At 44.2% G+C, this 20037-nt stretch overlaps 2 protein-coding genes across 3 annotated transcripts in view; one reads left to right on the top strand and one right to left on the bottom strand.

Annotated features, from left to right (window-relative positions):
• LOC138983001 (VPS10 domain-containing receptor SorCS2-like) overlaps positions 1–5275 on the bottom strand; it is a 59139-nt gene extending 53864 nt beyond the window's left edge. For both annotated transcript variants that reach the window (XM_070356393.1, XM_070356394.1), the window contains exon 1: positions 4936–5275. In XM_070356393.1, the coding sequence (XP_070212494.1) occupies positions 4936–5232 (297 nt within the window). In that variant the 5' untranslated portion in view covers positions 5233–5275. The remainder of the gene's footprint in view (positions 1–4935) is intronic.
• Positions 5276–5491: 216 nt separating this feature from the next.
• On the top strand, positions 5492–18124 carry LOC138983002 (uncharacterized). The gene is made up of 10 exons (XM_070356395.1): positions 5492–5559; positions 6759–6920; positions 8802–8961; positions 11533–11633; positions 12065–12088; positions 12443–12547; positions 12953–13075; positions 15204–15455; positions 16234–16317; positions 16752–18124. Exons 1-10 carry the CDS (start codon positions 5499–5501, stop codon positions 17897–17899), a joined length of 2220 nt encoding a protein of 739 aa, XP_070212496.1. The 5' UTR covers positions 5492–5498; the 3' UTR covers positions 17900–18124.
• Positions 18125–20037: the final 1913 nt, after the last annotated feature.

The raw sequence follows: 20037 nt of genomic DNA, 5'->3' as shown, positions 1-20037 counted from the left end.
TCTCGAATCTGCACCTCATCGCCTGTTGGGGCCCGACGAAGGTGTCGTCTGTTTCGTCTCAGTCTACCTGTCGGTGTTTGAACCACGTACGATCTAGTGGCACACTGCTCAACTACACGTCCGGACTGTCGCCATCCGTCTTCGCCGTCGATCTTTATTTTGACAGTCTCACCCGGCTCGAGGGTGGGAAGAGACTGGACACCATGTCTACGGTCATAGTTCTCTTTTTGTTGCTGCTTTGCTTGTCTGTCCCGTTCTTTGAAATCCTTCGCCACAGGTGTTTGGGGTATGAGGGATTTGGGGAGACTTGGGAGACGAGTTCTAAGCTGTCGCCCAAACGCCAACTCGGCTGGGCTTGCACCAAGTGATGGGATTGGGGTAGCCCTGTAGGATAGCAAGGCTAAGGCAACATCGCTTTGTTTCAAGATTGTTTTGGACGTCTGCACAGATCGTTCCGCCTCACCATTGCTCTGGGGATACCGTGGACTGCTTGTCACGTGCGTGAAGCCCCACGAGTGTCTGAAGTCTTGAAACTTTTCTGACGTGAATTGGGTACCATTGTCCGACACCACAATTTCTGGAACCCCGTGTCTGGAGAACAAGTCTTTCAGCTTGCCGATCACTTCTTCTGCTGTTTCCCTGGACAACTGCTCAATCTCAATGAAGCGAGAGTAGTAGTCTACGTATGACAGGTAGTTCTCTCCCCTGAATGCTAGTAGATCTACCCCTACTTTCTGAAATGGGTACTCAGGTAACTTTGAAGTAATCAAAGGTTCCTTTCGCTGTGTTGGTTTGCTTTCTAAGCAATGTCTACACCTCCCCACCATTTCCTTGATTTCCTGACCCATGCCTGACCACCAAACACACTGGTTTGCCCTTTCTCTGCATTTTTGGATGCCCTGATGCCCGTCATGAATTTTACCCAGAATATCTTTTCTGTGGGAGAATGGGATTACTATCCTTGACCCTCTGACTAGTAATCCATCATGATCGCTCAGTTCATCTTTGACACTGTAAAACTCACGAGCCGCAAGTTTCACGTCTTCTTTGTATTGCGGCCAGCCCGATCGCGTGTACTCTAACGCTGTTTGAAGCGTAACGTCTTCTTGTGTTGCTTTTCTGAGAGCTTCTAGCTTTTCATCTGAGACCGACCACGATGCGCGAACCGCGTCTACATGTACTTGAACATCTGTTTCAAGTGTGTTCTGTTCTGGACTCTCTGTCTCTGCCAGTGGAGATCTGGACAGAGCATCGGCGACAACCAGATTTTTTCCTGGTTCATATTCCGCGACAACGTTGTGACGCATCAGTCGCATCAACATACGCTGACACCGCAAAGGAGTGTCTGTGAGATCCTTTTTGTTAATCAGCGGAACCAAAGGTCTGTGATCTGTAATCAGCTTGAATTCCGGTAACCCTGTAAGATACCTTTGAAATTTTTCGCACGCGTAGACCCCAGCAAGACATTCTTTTTCGATCTGCGCGTATTTGCATTCTGCTGATGTGAGTGTTCGCGAACAAAACGCGACAGGTTTGAGTTCGCCTTCATACACTTGGTATAGGACTCCGCCTAAGCCATAGCTGCTTGCATCTGAACACACGACTGTTTCGCGACCTAACTCGTAGAACGCCAGCGTTGGTGCGTTTGTGATACTCTTTTTCACCTGCTCGAACGCCTGTCGCTGTTCACTATCCCAGATCCACTGTGTATCTTTGTGAAGAAGCGCGTTCAGTGGCTTAAGTATGTCCGCGAGGTTTGGAATGAACCGACCGAGGAAGTTAACCATCCCGAGAAACCGACGCAACTCGCTCACGTCTTGAGGCTCTGTCATCTCTATGATAGCCTTGACCTTTGACAGATCAGGTTGAATGCCGTCTTGGCTGATCGTGTGACCCAGAAAGTCAAGCTTCGTTTTCCTAAACTCACACTTTTCTTTGTTCAGCTTGAGCCCTGCCTGTCTTACGCGCTCTAGAACCTGCCTGAGACGTTCATCATGCTCTGCCTCAGAGTCGCCACTGACAACAACATCATCCATGAAGCAAACGACTCCGTCTATGCCTTGAAGCATGTCTTCCATGGTTCTTTGGAAGATTTCGGGTGCAAGTGAAATCCCGAACGGCAACCGTTTGAAGTAAAACCTTCCAAATGGCGTCATGAACGTTGTCAGTTTTGCTGACTCTTCCTGTAGAGGAATTTGCCAGAAACCGGAAGTCGCATCGAGTTTTGTAAAAACTTTCGCCCCTGCGAGTTTGTGTGTCATGTCTTCCAACGTTGGAAGTGTGTAGCGCTCCCGCTTGACCGACCGATTCAAACGTTTCAAATCAACACAGATGCGAACGTTTCCATTCTTTTTCAATACTGGCACGATCGGTGCACACCAGTCTGTCGGTTCGGTGACCTTTTCTATGATGCCATCCGAAAGCATGCGTTGAAGTTCTCTCTCAACTTTTGGTAACAACGGAATCGGAACGCGTCTCGGAACTGAAATGCTGTACGGTTCTGCGTCTTCATTCAGAACGATCTTGATTGGATCACATTTGACTGGGACGCCTATGTCCCCAAATGCTAAGTTGTTCATTTCATCTAGCCTCTTAACTAGACCTAGCTTCAAAGCTGTGCTCCTGCTGAGGAGACTATCTGTTTCCCCTCTCAAAACGTAAACTCTGAAGGTTGTACGCTTTCCCTTAAAGCTTGTTTGCGCTACGAACTGACCCATGTTCTCAACAGGACCTCCCGGGGACTCTAGTTTGGCATGACTAGTGTGAAGTTTGGGTCTTGGACTCATCTTTTTGAACTCAGATTCCGAAATGACAGATACATCAGCCCCTGTGTCTATTTTGAAATTGACCACCCTATTTCCTATGCTAAGGGAAACTCTCCATGGTGGTTCGTTTTCTGTGGTTTCTAGACTACCCAAAAAGAACTTCTCGCCCTGTTCAGAGTTAGTGAGATTGTCCAGTGTTTGTTTGGACCGGCACACAGACTGAAAATGGTTAGATTTACCACAGGCTCGACAAGTTTTCCCCATTGCTGGACAGACTGTACCTCTTTCGTGTGGACTGTTACCACACTTGTAGCACGAACGTTGGCCTGACTGTCTGCCGCCGCGCTGACTTGTGCTGCCGCCGCGATGACTTGAGCTGCCGCCGCGATGACTTGAGCTGCTGCCGCGATGGCCGGAGAAACCTTGAGCGCCGCCTCGGTGACCATGGTTACGGCCTCTTCCTCTCTGGAAACTGCTGCCGCCAACACTGGATTTGTTGACTTCGTCCACGTTGCTGCTGACGCCACGCTGCTCTGCCATCTGTGCCTTTACTTGCTCGTGCTGGCGAGCCATCGTCACTGCCTTGTCCAAATCTAGGTCTGGTTCGAGCTGAAGCTTTTGAGACAAGTTCTGATCTGTAACACCTAAGACAACTCTGTCTCGTATGGTGTTATCCCTGTCAGGGAACTCGGTGAATTCTGCTAGCTTGAACAGGTCACGAACATATTCTTCGATAGTTTCACCTTGTTGTTGGCTTCTCTGGTGGAACAGCGCTCTCTCGTGAATGAGATTTCGTTTGGGGGTGAAGTGGGTGTCAAACCGTTGCGCCACAATGTCAAAACTTTTCTGTTGTTCTGCTGTCAGAGCAAATTGTTTAAAAATGCTCTCCGCTTGTGCCCCCATTGCGTAAATAAAACTGCTAACCTGTACATCTCCGTCCTCCTTGTTGAGTTTTGACGCGAGACGAAATCTAGCAAATCTCTCTCTCCACGCTTGCCACCCGGCTGGCTGTCGAAAGTCAAAATTTTCTGGTGGTTTGAATCCTGGCATCTTGGTCTTTCTGTGATATGTCGCACGCTAATCACTCAAAGATTAATCCCGTCGCTGCCACCATGTCATGATGTCATGCTGTCCATGCACTCATAAATACTGAAACGGGTCCGTTCAAGTATAGAACTTTAATTTCAACTCATCAGGATTCTAACATGTCTTCTAGCCGCCATGTGCTAGCTCCCAGAGAGTGCTGGGCGGAAACACGTGACACGCGAATAGCACAAACGTATTGTAGTCTCGGCGAGCCATGTATGATACCATGACACCATGATACTGGGTAACAGTTACAAAATCAGTGAGTGACTAACTTTGCTGGTCTATAAACTTGTTCTCACAAAGCCTTGGACTCAGTTGATGGTTTCATGTGATGTATGACAACTTTGCCTGATGTCGTGATGAAATAAAACGTGTTTGCAAAAAAACTTGTGTTTGTGAATCTTTTTAATATTTTTGTTTATCGAAGCATATGGCCTCAAAATGGCGCTTGAAAGTGGGACATGAACAAAGCTTCTCACTTCTAATTCTATGCACTGGTGTTTTTGTTAGAACACCAAAGATCATTTGTTGGGGCACATGATTTTACTGGTTTAGGACACATGTGCTTGAGAACCTTCCAATATTTGTCTTTGGAACATATATTATCTGATTGAAAACAGGTCTTTTGTATATGTGGACAAGCCTGTTTAAGTTTGATTATTTACACTTTTTGTCAAAGTGCTCATGTCCCTTAACTGGTATACCCAGTATCATGGACGAGCACATATACTCACTCAGTCGAGTCAGTGGGCCTAGCTCAGTAGCTTTTTTTTACAGGGAGTAAAAAGATTCAGATGTGTGCAAATGTGTCTTTCTATCAAGATAACTAAACACCACCTCGCCACATAAGATAGAAGGTCTGTTGAACTTTCGGGTTGTTGTGGTGACCTAGTAAACTGTATTACGTACTAGTGTGGTTGATGAATGCGGAAATACACTACTGTCAGTGTCACAGTGTGGGTGTCAGACCAGAGAACCAGTTGGGTTCACAAAAATTCATGCTCAAACACAGCCAGTCAATACTAGGTGTCAAACTATCATGACAACATTTAAATGCTCAACATACTGATGATTAACATACCTCGCTCTTGAGCTTTCCAGACCAGTGGACAAACGCCTGTATGTGCTCCTCTGTTCCGTTCAAAACAACTTCCTCTGTCAGAGGCTCTGACATGTTTTTGTTGTCTGGTGGAGCCGTTGATGCATCTCGTCGTTGGCGCAATAAGAACCGTTTTGCACGACCTAGATCAAGCTTCTGAAGCTTCTTTGACGATGCATGATCCAAATCTTTGCGTGCAAGAATGGCACTGTCTACGTACACCACGAATACCAACATAAACAAAACCACAACAGCTCTTCCCAGACTCTTGTCATCCATGCTTGCTGCTATCGTTATCACTCAGACACACATTTCATTGGTCAAAAACAGTTGCCTCCCATCTTGTCGTCTGCTTCAGAGACAAAAACAATGTCTGTCTCCTATTTTCTTCCGTATATAAGTTAGACAAAAACTTATTGTGACAAAAATATCAATAGCAGCTGCTGAGAGTTTTGTTTTTTGTTTTTTTGTACGCTCAGCTAAACTTCTAAAGCTTCTGGTCTTTTTCTTATGTCTGGTAATGAACAACAGTTATGTCCCTTACAATGCTTCCTGTCATCCGGGTGTCAAACATGGAGGCCGCTTGTACCCCTGGTGAAGTCGTTGGTAAAATATTCAGTAATACTGAAAGCCTTTTGGAAGTGTGTTTGTGTCATTGAGTTGTTCATCGTTTGAATTTTTGCCTTGTTCATAAAATACACAAAGAGAATGTTTTGATGGGTTTTTATCTGCAAGACTTGCAGATTTTGTGTGACTGAGAGGCACCGTCATTGACATTGTCGCTTACGGTTTTAGTTGTTTCGTTTTCCCCACATGTATGTGGATCTTCTTGTTCCTGCAATAAAGCTATCTGAGGATTGAGAAGTCGAGTAGGCCGATTAGGCACTGTGTCTGACATAAATCCACAGAGCTGTTTGCATTCAATACACACGGCTACTTTTTCCAGTATAAATATTTGCACCAGAGCTGATGCGGTGATGTCATTGTGCAACCACAGGCACAGGCACATGACACTGATTTACAACACACACACACCACACACACACAGTGACACACACGCAAACACAATACATTTTTAAAAATCTGACGGCTCTCCTTGTCTCTCTGCATGAGTTTTAATTCGTCGATTATACTGTCTCGAAAACACAAAATTGTCAATCAGGTATCCAGAAGTTCAAACATTTCAAGTAGCCATGCAGCTGATAACTTGAAATTCATGCACACACAGAACTTTTTACTACCCCAATTTGTTTTGATGGTTTTTTCCTTATCTTAGAAATGTAGTCTCTTTATTGACACAGTCAGTGACTGATATTTCCCCCTTGTCTTAGGGTTAGAAAGGCAGGTTTTGACATTTTGTGCAGACACAGTGACACTTTCAATGCTTTACAGGTAATTTAACCTAGCTATATAGGTTCTCACACTTAGTATAGTAAACACTGGTCAGCTGACTCATTACTTACGAAGTGAACAACTGTCAGATTAAAAACAGAAAAATGCAGCTTCAGAAGTTGACAACATTGCTGCTTGCCCGGAAAATGTCTACTCACCGCGGACAAGTGTATAATTTCCGCATCACTGTCAGTGAATCATATTTGCTGTTTTAAAGTTAAACAAATAAGTGTCACAAGGCAGATCTTGGATCCTGTTTTCTGTGGGTTCCAACAGTAGGTCTGAAAAATGAAGCTTCACACCTTTCATCTTAAACTCAACGAGCAGAAATCTTCCACATGCAACTACACAACACATTTCCTGCTTTTCTTTTCCCCAACTTATCTTTATTAGTCTCATCTCTCTATTTTCAGCTATCCAGGAAGAAAATGGGCAACTGACGATAATTCAGTTTCAACCAAACCCATCAGATGTTGCAATGCCCGTAAGTTTAGAGACCAACAGTACATCACAACCTCAGGGTGCTCACCTATCAACATCAACATTGATACCAGCAACATTGTTAAAGAAGGAAGGTAATACCAGTGGACTGGATAAAGTTTCATAAAAAATGTGTTTCAAGTACAGTGGAGTCCGGGTACAACGAATCTCAAGGGAGATACATTTTAGTTCGTTATATCAGTAATTCGCTGTAGAGTTTTCAACCCTAAATGGCCTCAAGACAAGTTTTCCCACTCACCTTCAAATGATCGTCCCATCTATCTTTCCTTGGAGAGTACAATCTCTGCATGTTTTCAACAGCTTCATAATATAATCCATAGAGAGGCATAGTTCAAATGTTCACTTTACTGTAATTTTAGAAGTAAAATTTAAAAAGTCGTGTAAAAGCATGTACCGTGGGTCATATTTTTTTCCTCGAGTGTATCAAAATACGAAAAAATCAAAGAGACCGCCTGAGTACCAGTCAAACAACTTGTGATAATGCATGTTTCAGCTACTAGGTACTACCCTGGCCATGTTTCCTCTCAAGACATCAAAGAGACCGCCCCATAGGTTAAACTCGGTCACTGACCCCGGTGCAGGAAGTGTTTCCTCTCTCAGATATGACAGGGGAACCACCTCTCATAGCTAAAACTGGGTCATTGACCCCTGGGTCTATAAACAAGGCATCACAATGGACCTGCCTTTGATCTCGCCGCACACACAGAGCACACATATTTCCACTCTGTATTCTTCCTTTGATGTGCGGCTTATTTTCATTCTTCGACCGTTTGTTACCGGTATACTTTTACTTGTGTTTGTGTATTTTTGTGTATTTTTGTCTTTGGAGACAATTATTGACATCAGTTCGTTGTAGCCTTGTGACTTTTAGAGACAAAACGGCTCTGGGGCGATGAAAACGTGTTTGTTATAAGAGGGGTTCGTTATGCAAATGAGTTCAAAAGGTTCGTTGTAGCCGGAAAGTAACAAGTAAGAAATAGAAGGCTGTCTGCCGGGAAATCAATGGCAGTTCGTTAAAAGCGGGATTTCGTTATACCCAGGTTCGTTATAGCTGGACTCCACTGTACATGTATTTAAGTTTTACTTTTAGAGAGTGAATATAAGTTCTTGAGGATCAAACTCGAAGTGGAATGAATTAAGTTCCATACTTTCTAAAGTAGTGGGATCAGTTTCGAAAAAGAAAATATGTATAAGGACCAACTTGGAAATTGCAGATTTGATCAGGTAATGCAGGGATCGCGCTAGCTTTTTAAAAAACGCGTAAGTCATACGCAACGAAACGAAAAAAACGCGTCACGGACCAATATTTTTGCGTACTACGAAAACACGTACAGACACAAACAAAACACGCACGAAAGACTTAAAGACACTCCTTACGTAAATACGGCGAGTTTTCCTGTCGAACTCCGCGCACGCCTGTCGAATAACACCCCTGCTGTCTCCAACCTTCGGGCCTTGCGAGTTTGTTTCCCGCTCTAATACGACTAGACACACTTTCCGCCTTTTGGAAGCGCGAGATGGGAGAGCAGCTAATGTCTGTTTCATTATCCGACAAGACATTATCTGGTAATACCCTCGTTACGTTCGTTTGCGATACTTCGATGCAAAAAGAAACGGACTTTAGTTTTGACGCGCAGATTTCATGTGTGTCGTCACTTCTCGAGCCCTATAGTCAGTTTCAGGATCGGGTGATTATTAAGTCAGAGCAAAAGCGCTGCGTGAAGACAAGAAAAAGTTACAATATTTTTGCGTATGGCTTACGCGGCGCGGCGAAAAAAACGCGTCAGCGACTTTTAAAATGCGTCAAATACGCAAAAATCGTGCGTAAACGCGATCCCTGGTAATGTGTTAACTGCTGTATGTGTAGATGCACATAACTTTCCTGCTGTAGCCACAATACCTTGTCCCTTAAAGTAACTAAAGGTTCGTTTACTTCAGTGTACATCTGTGTGCAGAGACCAGTAATGAGGACAGCTGCAGTACTTCTGTGCCTGTGAAGCTTATTGAAGCAGGGGAGGTCAAAACTGAGGTCAGCATACAGGCAAATGACTATGAGATCGAGCGTGCCACTGGCCATCTTCCTGCACGCAAGAGATACATTCCACTAAAATACAGGTAACAGAAGTTGTTATGTAAATTTTGCATTATATCCCTCCAAAGGAGTAGTCAAGTTTTTTTACTGTGGCTAGAATCACGAGTCCATGACTTTAGTGTCCAGACCACATCCACGTCACTGGTATCATACCAAAGACTGAAAGAGGCATAACTCTCAGTAATATATATATAGATATATATAGTTCATTCACTTTGGATGCTTCAAAAACTTTGCTGAAGGAAAGGTTACAAATATTGTAACTGTTTATTCACTTCTGTCACTGTCATAAGTGTTGCCTTTATTTGTGCAGAAAAACATAGTTTTCCATTTATATTCACTTGGGCTCTGCACTTTAAAAAACAAAACAAAAACAAGCATGAAGTGATTTCAAAATCCTTGACAAGGAGGCCCATTGTGAATTTTTACTGAACCCTAAGGCTCTGACCACTGCCAAGTGATGCCCAGTAGTGCAGAACAGAGACTGATGGATGTAGCCAAGATTTTAAGTGGTGACCAAGGACTACTGCACTTGAAGTAGTCCTTGGTGGTGACATTTAATTTACAGGGAGGCAAACAATAACATGCGGCCAAGGTGAAGTAAAAACGGTGAACACAGCAAATAATTCACTCACTACCACTACCACAGCCTCCAACCTATAACTACGGAGAAGCACTCGTTGACTTCGACATCAAGGATGAGGAGGTGAAGAAGAAGCTCCAGGGTCTGAAGACGAACAAAGCGGGTGGACCGGATGGCATCAGCCCCTTGGTACTCTCGACGGCTGCGGACTCACTAGCACACCCAGTAGCGGAACTCTTCCGTCGCTCTCTGGCAGCCGAACAAGTACCAGGCGACTGGAAACGAGCTACGGTGACTCCTATCTTTAAGAAAGGCAGTCGCCTGACCCCAGGCAACTACAGACCGGTGAGCCTGACCTGTATCCTGTGCAAAGTGATGGAGGGTCTAGTGAGGGAGAGAGTCATGAAGCACCTGGCAGAGAATAACCTTATCCACAAAGAGCAGCACGGCTTCGTCGCAGGTCGGTCATGCGTGACTCAACTCCTGGATGTTTTGGATGCCTGGACTGAGGTTCTTGACGATGGCGGGAGTGTGGACATCATTTACACTGATTTCATGAAAGCGTTCGATTCGGTGCCTCACAAACGTCTGCTGTCGAAAGTTGCGGCCCACGGAATCCAAGGAAAGTTCCTAAGATGGGTGGAGTCTTTCCTCACGGACAGAACCCAGTGCGTAGTGGTCAACGGAGCATCCTCACAGCAAGCTAAAGTTACTAGCGGCGTGCCGCAAGGCAGCGTTTGCGGGCCTCTACTCTTCGTCATCTACATCAACGACCTGCCGGAGGTGTGTTCCTGTCCTGTCCGCCTATTCGCCGACGATACGAAGGTCTACACTCGCAGCGACACAGAGGGGGGGCCAGAGGCACTACAGCATGACCTGGACAGTCTACAACAGTGGTCGGACAACTGGCTGCTCCGCTTCCACCCAGATAAGTGCCACGCCTTGAAGCTCGGCAACAAGAAGTCCGAGGCAAAGTACTTTATGAAGGGGAAGAGGGGAGGGGTGGATGTCAACATTGAGCTACAGGAGAGTGAGGTGGAGAAAGACTTGGGTGTGCACGTCGACAACAGACTGAGCTTCAAAGAACACGTCAGCATAGTCTCTGGAAAGGCCAACCAGATCGTGGGCGTCATCAGGAGAACTTTTGACTACCTGACGGAGGAAATGTTCATCCAACTATACAAGAGTCTGGTCCGACCCAAGCTGGAATACGGGCACTCAGTGTGGCAGCCACACAACAAGACGCTATGTGCTGAAGTGGAGAACGTGCAACGCAGAGCGACCAAACTCATTCCAGGTCTGAAAGACGAGCCCTACTGTGAGAGGCTGAAAGCTCTGAAACTTCCAAGCCTGGAACACCGTCGCCTGCGGGGCGACATGATAGACACCTTCAAGTATGTGCACGGCATGTACGAAGCGGACAGACCCCACTTTGAGCCCATCAGCAGTAGAGACACTAGAGGCCACTCTCTGAAACTCGGCAAAGACCACTGTAGACTGAATGTACGAAGCAATTACTTCTCCCAGCGAGTAGTGAACACCTGGAACAGTTTGCCTGAAGAGGCAGTAACAGCGCCATCAGTCAACAGCTTTAAGACCAGGATAGACAATTTCTGGCGCCACAGTACTTCTATGTACAACCCTACCTGCCTAGTCTAGATTGTAGAACAGCCCGCCACGCATGCTACAGTCTAGTAATAGGACCTATGTAAAGGCTACACAGCCTACCACATAGTAAACTTCAAGTTCAAGTTCAAGTTCAAGTATGTTATACAGTTTCTGCTTGATATAATGCCATTTTCTTTCGAAAATATTCACATCAGGATTCACGATTCATTGCTGCAAATATCGCTGGCCTGTAGTGATTGTACATGAAAAAACTTTCAAATGAAATGTATGAGTTCATAATCAAATGAGGATCATAAAATTTGAAAAAACATTGCAATACATAATGTTTCTGTGTGAATCTGTAATGTTAAAAACTGATAACTTGGGACATTTGTGCTTTCAGGGATTTTCGATCAGTTAATGAACCAGAAGAAGAGGACAGGCAAGATTCAGATTATGATCCTGAACCTCTTTTAACAGACCAAAGGAAAAAACGCGGAAGAGGTACGACTTGCAGTTTTTCCCTCAGCTTGACTTTACTGGAGTTCAATCAACTCATTGGTTTTGGGGTTTTATTGCATGGTGTCATGTCAATTACTAAAGCTCTTTTTATTATCACATGCTAAAAAGTGTATATATATCAAATATCATTAAACAATATGGTAAAGTTGAAGTGCATGTGTGTATGTTTTTGTGTATGTCACTGTCAGTTAATACATCAGCTGTATACATGTATAATGTTGAACAATGATTTAGACTTGTTCCTTTACAACAATTCTGTATTACAATCTTTTGTCTGTTACTGTCCTGCCTCTGCACAACTTGAATTTAAGATCAAAACTATTTTAAAGTTGAAAATAATTCTATCATTTAAAAAAAGCACAATTTTAGCAGTTATTTTCAGCATAATTAAGTCTCACACTTTTCCTTTTCAGGACGCCCAAGAAAGTATGCAGAACGTAAGCAATTTTCTTTTTTAAGTCCTTGTCTGTTCATTTCTTTAATAAATCTATTACATCACAGCACATGTTATTATTTCATCATATTAGAAGTTGCCTCTGTAGACTGAGGTATTGTTTTGATAGTTGTTTTTCTTGTTTCCCTGAGCAGGGATTTCAGCAGTCATCGTGTGTAACACTGGGGAAGTTAATACTTACATCACACTTCCGTGTTAATAAATTGTCACAAAAATGTATTCAAAATTAGACCAGTACTGCATTCTTCACAATCTTCAGTGGGATATTATTTATTTAGCATTTCAGAAAGTATTTTATCCTTGCTTTATTTTACTGCTTGTTTAATGTTGTTTACAGAAGACGCTGATTCTGAAGTTGTGGCGGCGCCAAAGAAAGCTCTCATGATGCGTACTGCAAATGGATACAAGTGTCTCACTTGCAACCGAGTGTTCAGTCAAAAAGGTACAAGCTTCACCCCTCCCAAAAATAAGCAATGGAAAAAAGATAAAGAAGTAGAAGAACTGTACGTACTGAGACTATGGCCAACGACAAAATCATGTTAAATATAAATAGAGTTCTTGCCTCACTTTCTGTCCTGTTTTTGTAAAGAACGATTCTTACCCAAATCATTTGATATCGTCTTGTTTTCAGTGAGCCGTTTGCTATATGTTTTAAATGTCTCTCTTAAAGCTATAGATTGTTTTGCTTGCAACCTTGTGTCAGCTTCAAGTAAACAAGCTTCAGGTTTTTCTCTGAAGCAGATTCTTCTTCTTGTTCACAATCCAAAGCTGGTTAAAGGAAAGTTCAAATAGCTGTAATTCTTTTTGAGGTAAGAAACTTTTCTACTTTGTTTTTTCTTTGCAACAGGAAACTTGAAAGTGCATCTGCTGACACACACGGATCAGCGCCCATGGCCATGTGATTTTGAAAACTGCAACAAAGCTTTCAGGACCAAAGAGAGTTTACGACGCCATAAACTTTCACACATGGGTAAGTTGTTGATCACTAGCAAGTCATGTGCATCTCAGTATGTGAATATGCTGGTCGATGTGAATGCGACACTGATGTATTGTGCAAAAAATTAAATCTCACACGGCATAAATAGATCCCTGCGCCTTGAGTCAAGAGTCTGGAGATACGCGCGCGATATAAGACTTCATATAATAATAATAATAATAATATGTGCATATGTCATGCCCAATTCACAGAATTGGCAACATTTTTGCCCATTTCGCAAAATCACTATCGTTTTGCCGAAAATACGTCAAGGCTTTTAAAAATGTGCCCATTTCCTTTAATTGGCAGCCAATTTTGGGTTTAACATTTCACAAATGCCTTGGGTATCACCACATGTAGACAGATAGATGGTACAATGAATTGAATTGATATTGCAATACAGTGGAACCCCCCTTTTAAGACCTCCAAAAAGCTGAAAAAAATCAGGTCTTAAAAAGGAGGGAGTCTTAAAGGGCAGCTGTCGGGTTGCCTGGTCTCAAAAATGCGCGGAGTCGCGTGCAAAAACGCGTTTAAGAGTTTTCCGAGTTGATTCAACTAAAGACTGTTGATTTGGTCCAGAAGAAGACACTTTCATCATTAGTTTGAAACCATTAAAATGCGTGAAACTTTCTGCTAGTTCTCACAATCCGCAAAAAAACGAAGCAGTTGGCAGGCCGAAACGACTCAAAATCCGCGACCGACAACTCTGTCAGCACAAGAAAGACGCCGCAGCGTTAGCCTTGCTGTGACGTCACTCGAGGAAGCCGATAAGGCCGCTGTGAAGTTTACAGTACAATGTAGACTACAGCTGGACATCTGTAATGCTGTACGCGTGATTGATTCTTGCACAAAGTAAAGTATTAGGATGGTAATATCTTCTCAAGACCCACGTTCACATTTTCTCTTCTTTGATCTGACCGACTGCAACCTTTACAAGTCATTTCTAAAGTGGTTCACATGCTGTTGCTACTCCTCCAGTCCACCCGGTTAAACCATAAAGTTGCTCAACCACAGACCCTCGTGTCCCTTGTCAGCAGACACTGTACACTTATGAAGAAGGTCCGCTTGAGGTGTCACACCAATTACCGTGTACGTGTGAGGTACTGAATTCAAGACAAAAGCCAACTCTGTCGGTGGGAAAATCTAGGAAAGAGATGATGATAATACATCTTCAGTTACTCACTCAAGTAGATAGACGAGATAAGATAAAGGGAAGAGAGACGGAGACAAAGATGAAACAGTGGATCTAGTGTGGAAAATGGGGGAGGGGGGTTCGGCCACAAAAAATCAAAGATGAATTTGTCAAACTGTGTTTGTGATGGTTATCGTGTGTGTGTGTGTGTGTGTGTGTGTGTGTGTGTGTGTGTGTGTGTGTGATAACACGTGTGTGTGTGTGTGTGTCTGTGTGTGAGTGTGTTTGTGTGTGTGTGTTTGTGTTCCTCGACGCGTGACAATATCTGCCAATAAGTTGAACAAAAACAGGGTTCAAGTGGAACAAAAGCAGGAGGGGGACGGACGACATGTTATGAACTCCGTTTTTTACTGCGAAATTTTGGCCTGGGAGAAGTCACCCCATCCTAAGTTTCTCTTCACCTACCCGTGAAGTATGCTTGAGGGCTTGACTAGACAACCCGATTGTGCCCATTACACGGCATAAAGAGAGCACCGTTCAACCCGGCCGATTCCGCGGCTGACGTCACGCGTCCAAGGGAAGTAATTTTCGAGCGGGCTGCATTGACTCGGCCAAGAATGCAAACTTTCTTCGATTAAAGACATTGTAGCATGTCTAAAGTCTTCGGACTTGTGTTATCAAGCTGTCAAAATCACCAAGTAACTTTTAAGTATAGTTTCAGTTACATGATAACTCATTCTAAGGAACAGATTTTGAGAGCCACAACCCGACAGCTGCCCTTTAAAATGGGGGTAAATTTACAGAGGTTATGAACAGAAAATCTGAAAAACTAAGGTCTTAAAAGGGAGGGAGTCTTAAATTGGGGGGTCTTAAAAGGGGGGTTCCACTGTAGTCAATAAGTTATGGCAAGTAATGGCTAAAAGTGTTCCCCCTCCCAAACACTGCTTCACTGTTGAAATCCCTGTCAAGGCCAAACTTCCTTTCCCCCAGGTATCAAACCGTTTGAGTGCACAGAGTGCAAGAAGAAGTTCTGTAGCTACCTGAGCCTGCAAGAGCACCTGTCGCTGCACAACAATGCACGGCCATATGCCTGCGGCGAGTGCCACCGTACGTTCCGACAAGTCAGCTGTCTCAGGCGCCACATGTTGACCCACACCTCCGACATGCCGCACAGCTGTCCGCACTGTACCCGCAAGTTTTCCCAGGCCATCTACCTCCGCTCTCATATGAAAATCCACACAGGTTGGTAGTGTGTATGTTTGTCTGTGCATCACTGTATATGTACGTGTCTGTGCGTACTTTAATTTGCATGTGTTTATTAGTGTACCTGTTTGCGTGTTTGTTTGTCTTGGTGACTGTTAGGATTGTCCTGTTTGTTAGGAATTGATGGATGTGACTTGGAATTCAGAGGGTGCATGGAAGCATGTTTATTTTGATAGTGCCCAATATTTTTCATGTCAAAAAGACTGGGATGAATTCATGCAGAAAATTTGTGTTAAACATTTGTTCCAATGGTGGAATGGTTGATGCTTCTTCTTCTTCTTTGTTCATGGGCTTAGACTCCCACGTTCACTCATGTTTTTAGCACGAGTGGATTTTTACATGTATGACCGTTTTTACCCTGCAGCATATGCCGATTTCGGGGGAGGCATGCTGGGTATTTTTGTGTTTCTATAACCCACCGAACTCTGACATGGATTACAGGATCTTTTCCGTGCGCACTTGGTCTTGTGCTTGCGTGTACACACGAAGGGGGTTAAGTCACTAGCAGGTCTGCACATAAGTTGACCTGGGAGATCGGAAAAAATCTCCACTTTTAACCCACCAGGCGGCAGCGACCGGGATTCGAACTCACGATTAGGAGACCGACGTCTACCACGCTACTGCGCCCGTCGAATGGTTCATGCAACCTGTGTGATATGGTCAATGTAATGGGAAAGTGGAAAAGAGTGTCATCGTCTGGAGGAAGTCAGTGAAATGTGGACAAATCATAGTTTAAATTCTTCTTTTCTGTTTTCAGGAGAGAGGCCATTTCAATGTGATCAGTGCAGTAAATCTTTTGCTCATGCATCTGACCTCACTCGCCACAAAATTATACATTCAGGTGAGTCTTAGATAGTTTTCTTATTATCATCTCTTTCTGCATTTGTGTGCTACAAATTATGTGTCCACTCAAATATTCGTATAAGTTGAGCGTTATGTGTTTGACCGTTTTCTGTCCTATATTTACAGGTATTTTTGTTATCATTTTACCACAATGTTTCTTATTCCCCTTGCTTACCATATGAATACATGTGACAAAAAGTTTGAGGGAAACGTTCATAAGCCCATACACATGAGGAGAGAGTTTTGTGCAACTTATCTCCATGTACAGTGTTGCACAGTCCACCATAAATGTCTGCATTGTTTTAGGTTGTCACTCAGCAGCTGACATTATCCTCTAATTTTTTTACCTAAAAAAATCCTAGCACCATATTTCTACAAATTCAAAATGTTTAAAACTCAAAACCCTGCTTATTGGGGTTTTTTTTACCCCAGATTCCAAGCCCTACAGCTGCAGTGTGTGCTCCATGCGATTTAACGACCCTTCCAGCCGACGGCGACACGAGCGAGAACACCTTGGCACCAAACCATACACCTGCCACCTGTGTTCTGATGGTTTCAAGCGTGCCAGCCAGCTCAGGGCACACCTGTTCCGCCGCCACGGAGGTCTGAAAGAGGGGTTGGAGTTCAAAATTCAGGAAGGTCCAGAGCCTGTATGCTACAGAATTGAGGTGCACAACGCGCAGGGGGACGGATCAGGAGTTTCCACGACAACCAAGGTGTTGGATCTGTCCACACTGGACCAGAAGAAGATCATCAGTCTCATTCAGAACCTTCACAGCAACATGGTGGTGCAAGAGCTAGAGGTAACGGAAGGAGAACCAGTTGGACACATCACATCAACTGAAGTAGCCTTAACTAAGAGAGAGCTGGATGGCTCGGAGGTCCCATCAGACGCAGAGCATGTGATTTTACCTGCTGAGATGGCAGCTGTGATGGGAAACATGGAAGACGCTAGTGGTAATGTGATCACCATCGCTGAAATGGATTCAGATCAGACGCAGGAGGTGGGGCCAACATATCAAATCCTGCAAAGTTTAGGGACAGAAGGGCAGGGGGTAGAGCAGCAGATTTATGAGGTTCACTATCAAACCACAACTCCTCCTGTAGACACCACCATTGCTCCAAGTTCAACAGAGAGTGTGTCAGCCACTTCCATTTCATCCGCTGATTCAACCGCCGCTGCCGAACCAACCACAGAGGACATTTCATCAACCCCGACGACTTCCACTGCAAGTGCCAGCTCTCAGTCTCACTCGGACACTCGTCACACAACTCAGCTGAACGCCGAGTATGTTTCCAAGCCGGACTTTGGCAGCCAGGACTATTATGACTGGCTGTCCAGCTTCACAGAGGTGTGCAGGCTACTCCCCATACCCTTGGAGGTCGGACTGTTTCAGAAAATCAGCCATGTACACAAGACTCTGTCCGATTTCATGGCCTCTCCGTCAGGAGTTATAGCTGACAAGGAAAACTTCAAAATACTCATGGGCATCTCCAAAGACCTGGGTCACATCCTGAATGAACATTTGTCGTGCATGTTTAAAAATCTGTCTAACGGGGACGGCAGTCCACAAGCATAGCTGACTGTGATAGTTTGACTGAGTATCTACGAGTCTTGTGAGAGATACGCAGAGGGTTCGTTTGAGAGTTAGTGCGTGCTTGATTGTGAAGTCTGATTTGAGTTAAGTGAAGTGTTTTGTCAATAATTTATTTTGAAGTATCATTGCTTCAGTACATGTACCAAAACAATGTGACTGCTAATTCAGTTTCAGAAAGTTGTATTAAATTTATAAACAATACTTTGATGTAATGCGCTTATGTGTCTTTTTAGTACATGTATTACTTTCTTGAGTGAATCACTGAATGTGCTGTTTTTTGTTTTGTGTGGAGCAAATGCATTGTCGCCAAAGCTTCAAAATTGGGAACAGCACTTCAACTTGCGAAAGTGTCTACATTCATTAACTACACACACACGAACACAGCTAAGGTAAAACAACAACCACCACCAAGGGCTGTATTAGATATAAACAGAAAAACACATGGCAAGCTGCCAGCAAAAAAAAAAAAAAAGTGTGGTTGATATAACAAATTCAATCGAACATATATACATGTACACATATACACTCTTCAAAAAAAGTTAAGGATCACTTTTTTACAAGCACGCCACACAAAACAGACAAGACCGAATTCTTTCATTTTTTTAAAATTATATAATTGAACAACCAAGCAGTAATGACAAACAAAGCAAAGATCGAATGCGGCAGCGACAATTTAGCTAGAGTGTGTCAAACGTGACAACCCTCGAAAATGGAATTCACAACAATGTGAATCAGTGTCAATAACGCGTATGCCCTCCATTGTGTGCCAGGCATTCAACACATCGTTGGCGCATGGAGTGGATCAGGTTGCATATGAATGCTCTGGGAACTCCATTCCACTCCTGCTGGAGCCATTGCAGCAGTTGACCCAGATTGGCAGGAGGAGGGTGATGTTGCTGTACCCGATGACAAAGCTCGTCCCACATGTGCTCTATGGGGTTCAGGTCCGGGCTGTTGGCTGGCCACAGCATCCTGTTGACCCTGGCCTGCTGGATGAAGGTGTTTACAGCTGCAGAGCGATGGGGAGGTGCGTTGTCATCCTGAAGAATCGCACGAGGGCCGATCGCTTGGAGGGCTGGAACGACCAGGGGTTGCAGGATCTCATTCTGGTAGCGGACACCGGTCAAGTTGCCCACTACATGTTACAGAGGTGTCCTTAGACGTGTGCTGATCCCTCCCCAGACCATCACAGAGCCTCCGCCAAAACGCTGTCGTTCCAGAACAGCGCCTTCTGCGAAGCGCTCTCCGCGACGCCTCCACACTCGGATGCGACCATCAGCAGGTTCCAAGCAAAAGCGGGACTCATCTGTAAACAACACCTGAGCCCACTGCTGACGTTGCCACCTCACATGTTGAGTGCACCAGGCTCGGCGAGCTGCTCGGTGATTAGCAGTCAGGGTTGTTCCTCGGACTGGACGCCTTGCACGCAAGCCAAAGTTGTGTAAGCGGTTTCAGATCGTCTGACCACTAACAACAGTGTTTGTGGTAGCTTGTAGGCATTGCCTAATGTTTTTTGCCGTAGCCAATCTTTGTTACATGGCCTGCCTCTGAATGAAGCGATCCTCTCTTTGTGTGGTGACTCTGGGCCGACCAGAACGTTGTCGCTCCTGCACTCTTTCAGTTGCTTGGAATCTCTGTTTTAGTCTGATGATGACAGAGGGAGCCACTGCAAGCCTCTGGGCCACTTGGCTGGCAGCAACAGCGTCTTGTAGTCATCCTACTGCCCTTCCTCTATCCAAATCGCTCAGTTTTCTTCGTGGGGGCATGTTGCTACTGTGCATAATTGTGTCAGCGTGTCAACCTTTAAACACAAGCTGGTGAGCGATGTTCATAGCCAGGACTCTGTTGTAGCATGTGCATCACAACCTTTTGCCCTGGCATGCGTTCCGCAAATTTCATGGGGCTATAAAAAACACTCTTTTTCTTCCAAAATGCAGAAGTCCCACAAAGGAAAATAACTCTGCCTGCCAAACAAAATTCTAGGTCAACTCATTGTTCATTTGTTAATTCAAACACATTAATCTTTTAATTATTATGTCAATATTTAATTTTTTGGCAATTTTTTATAATTAGATCCGTTTTTTCAACCGATCCTTAACTTTTTTTGAAGAGTGTATACT

The sequence above is a fragment of the Littorina saxatilis genome, linkage group LG12, assembly GCF_037325665.1.
Source record: "Littorina saxatilis isolate snail1 linkage group LG12, US_GU_Lsax_2.0, whole genome shotgun sequence".
Classification (NCBI taxonomy): Eukaryota; Metazoa; Mollusca; class Gastropoda; order Littorinimorpha; family Littorinidae; genus Littorina; species Littorina saxatilis.
The sequence above is the reverse complement of the archived record's forward strand: the minus strand, read 5'-3'. Positions and strand labels throughout refer to the sequence as shown.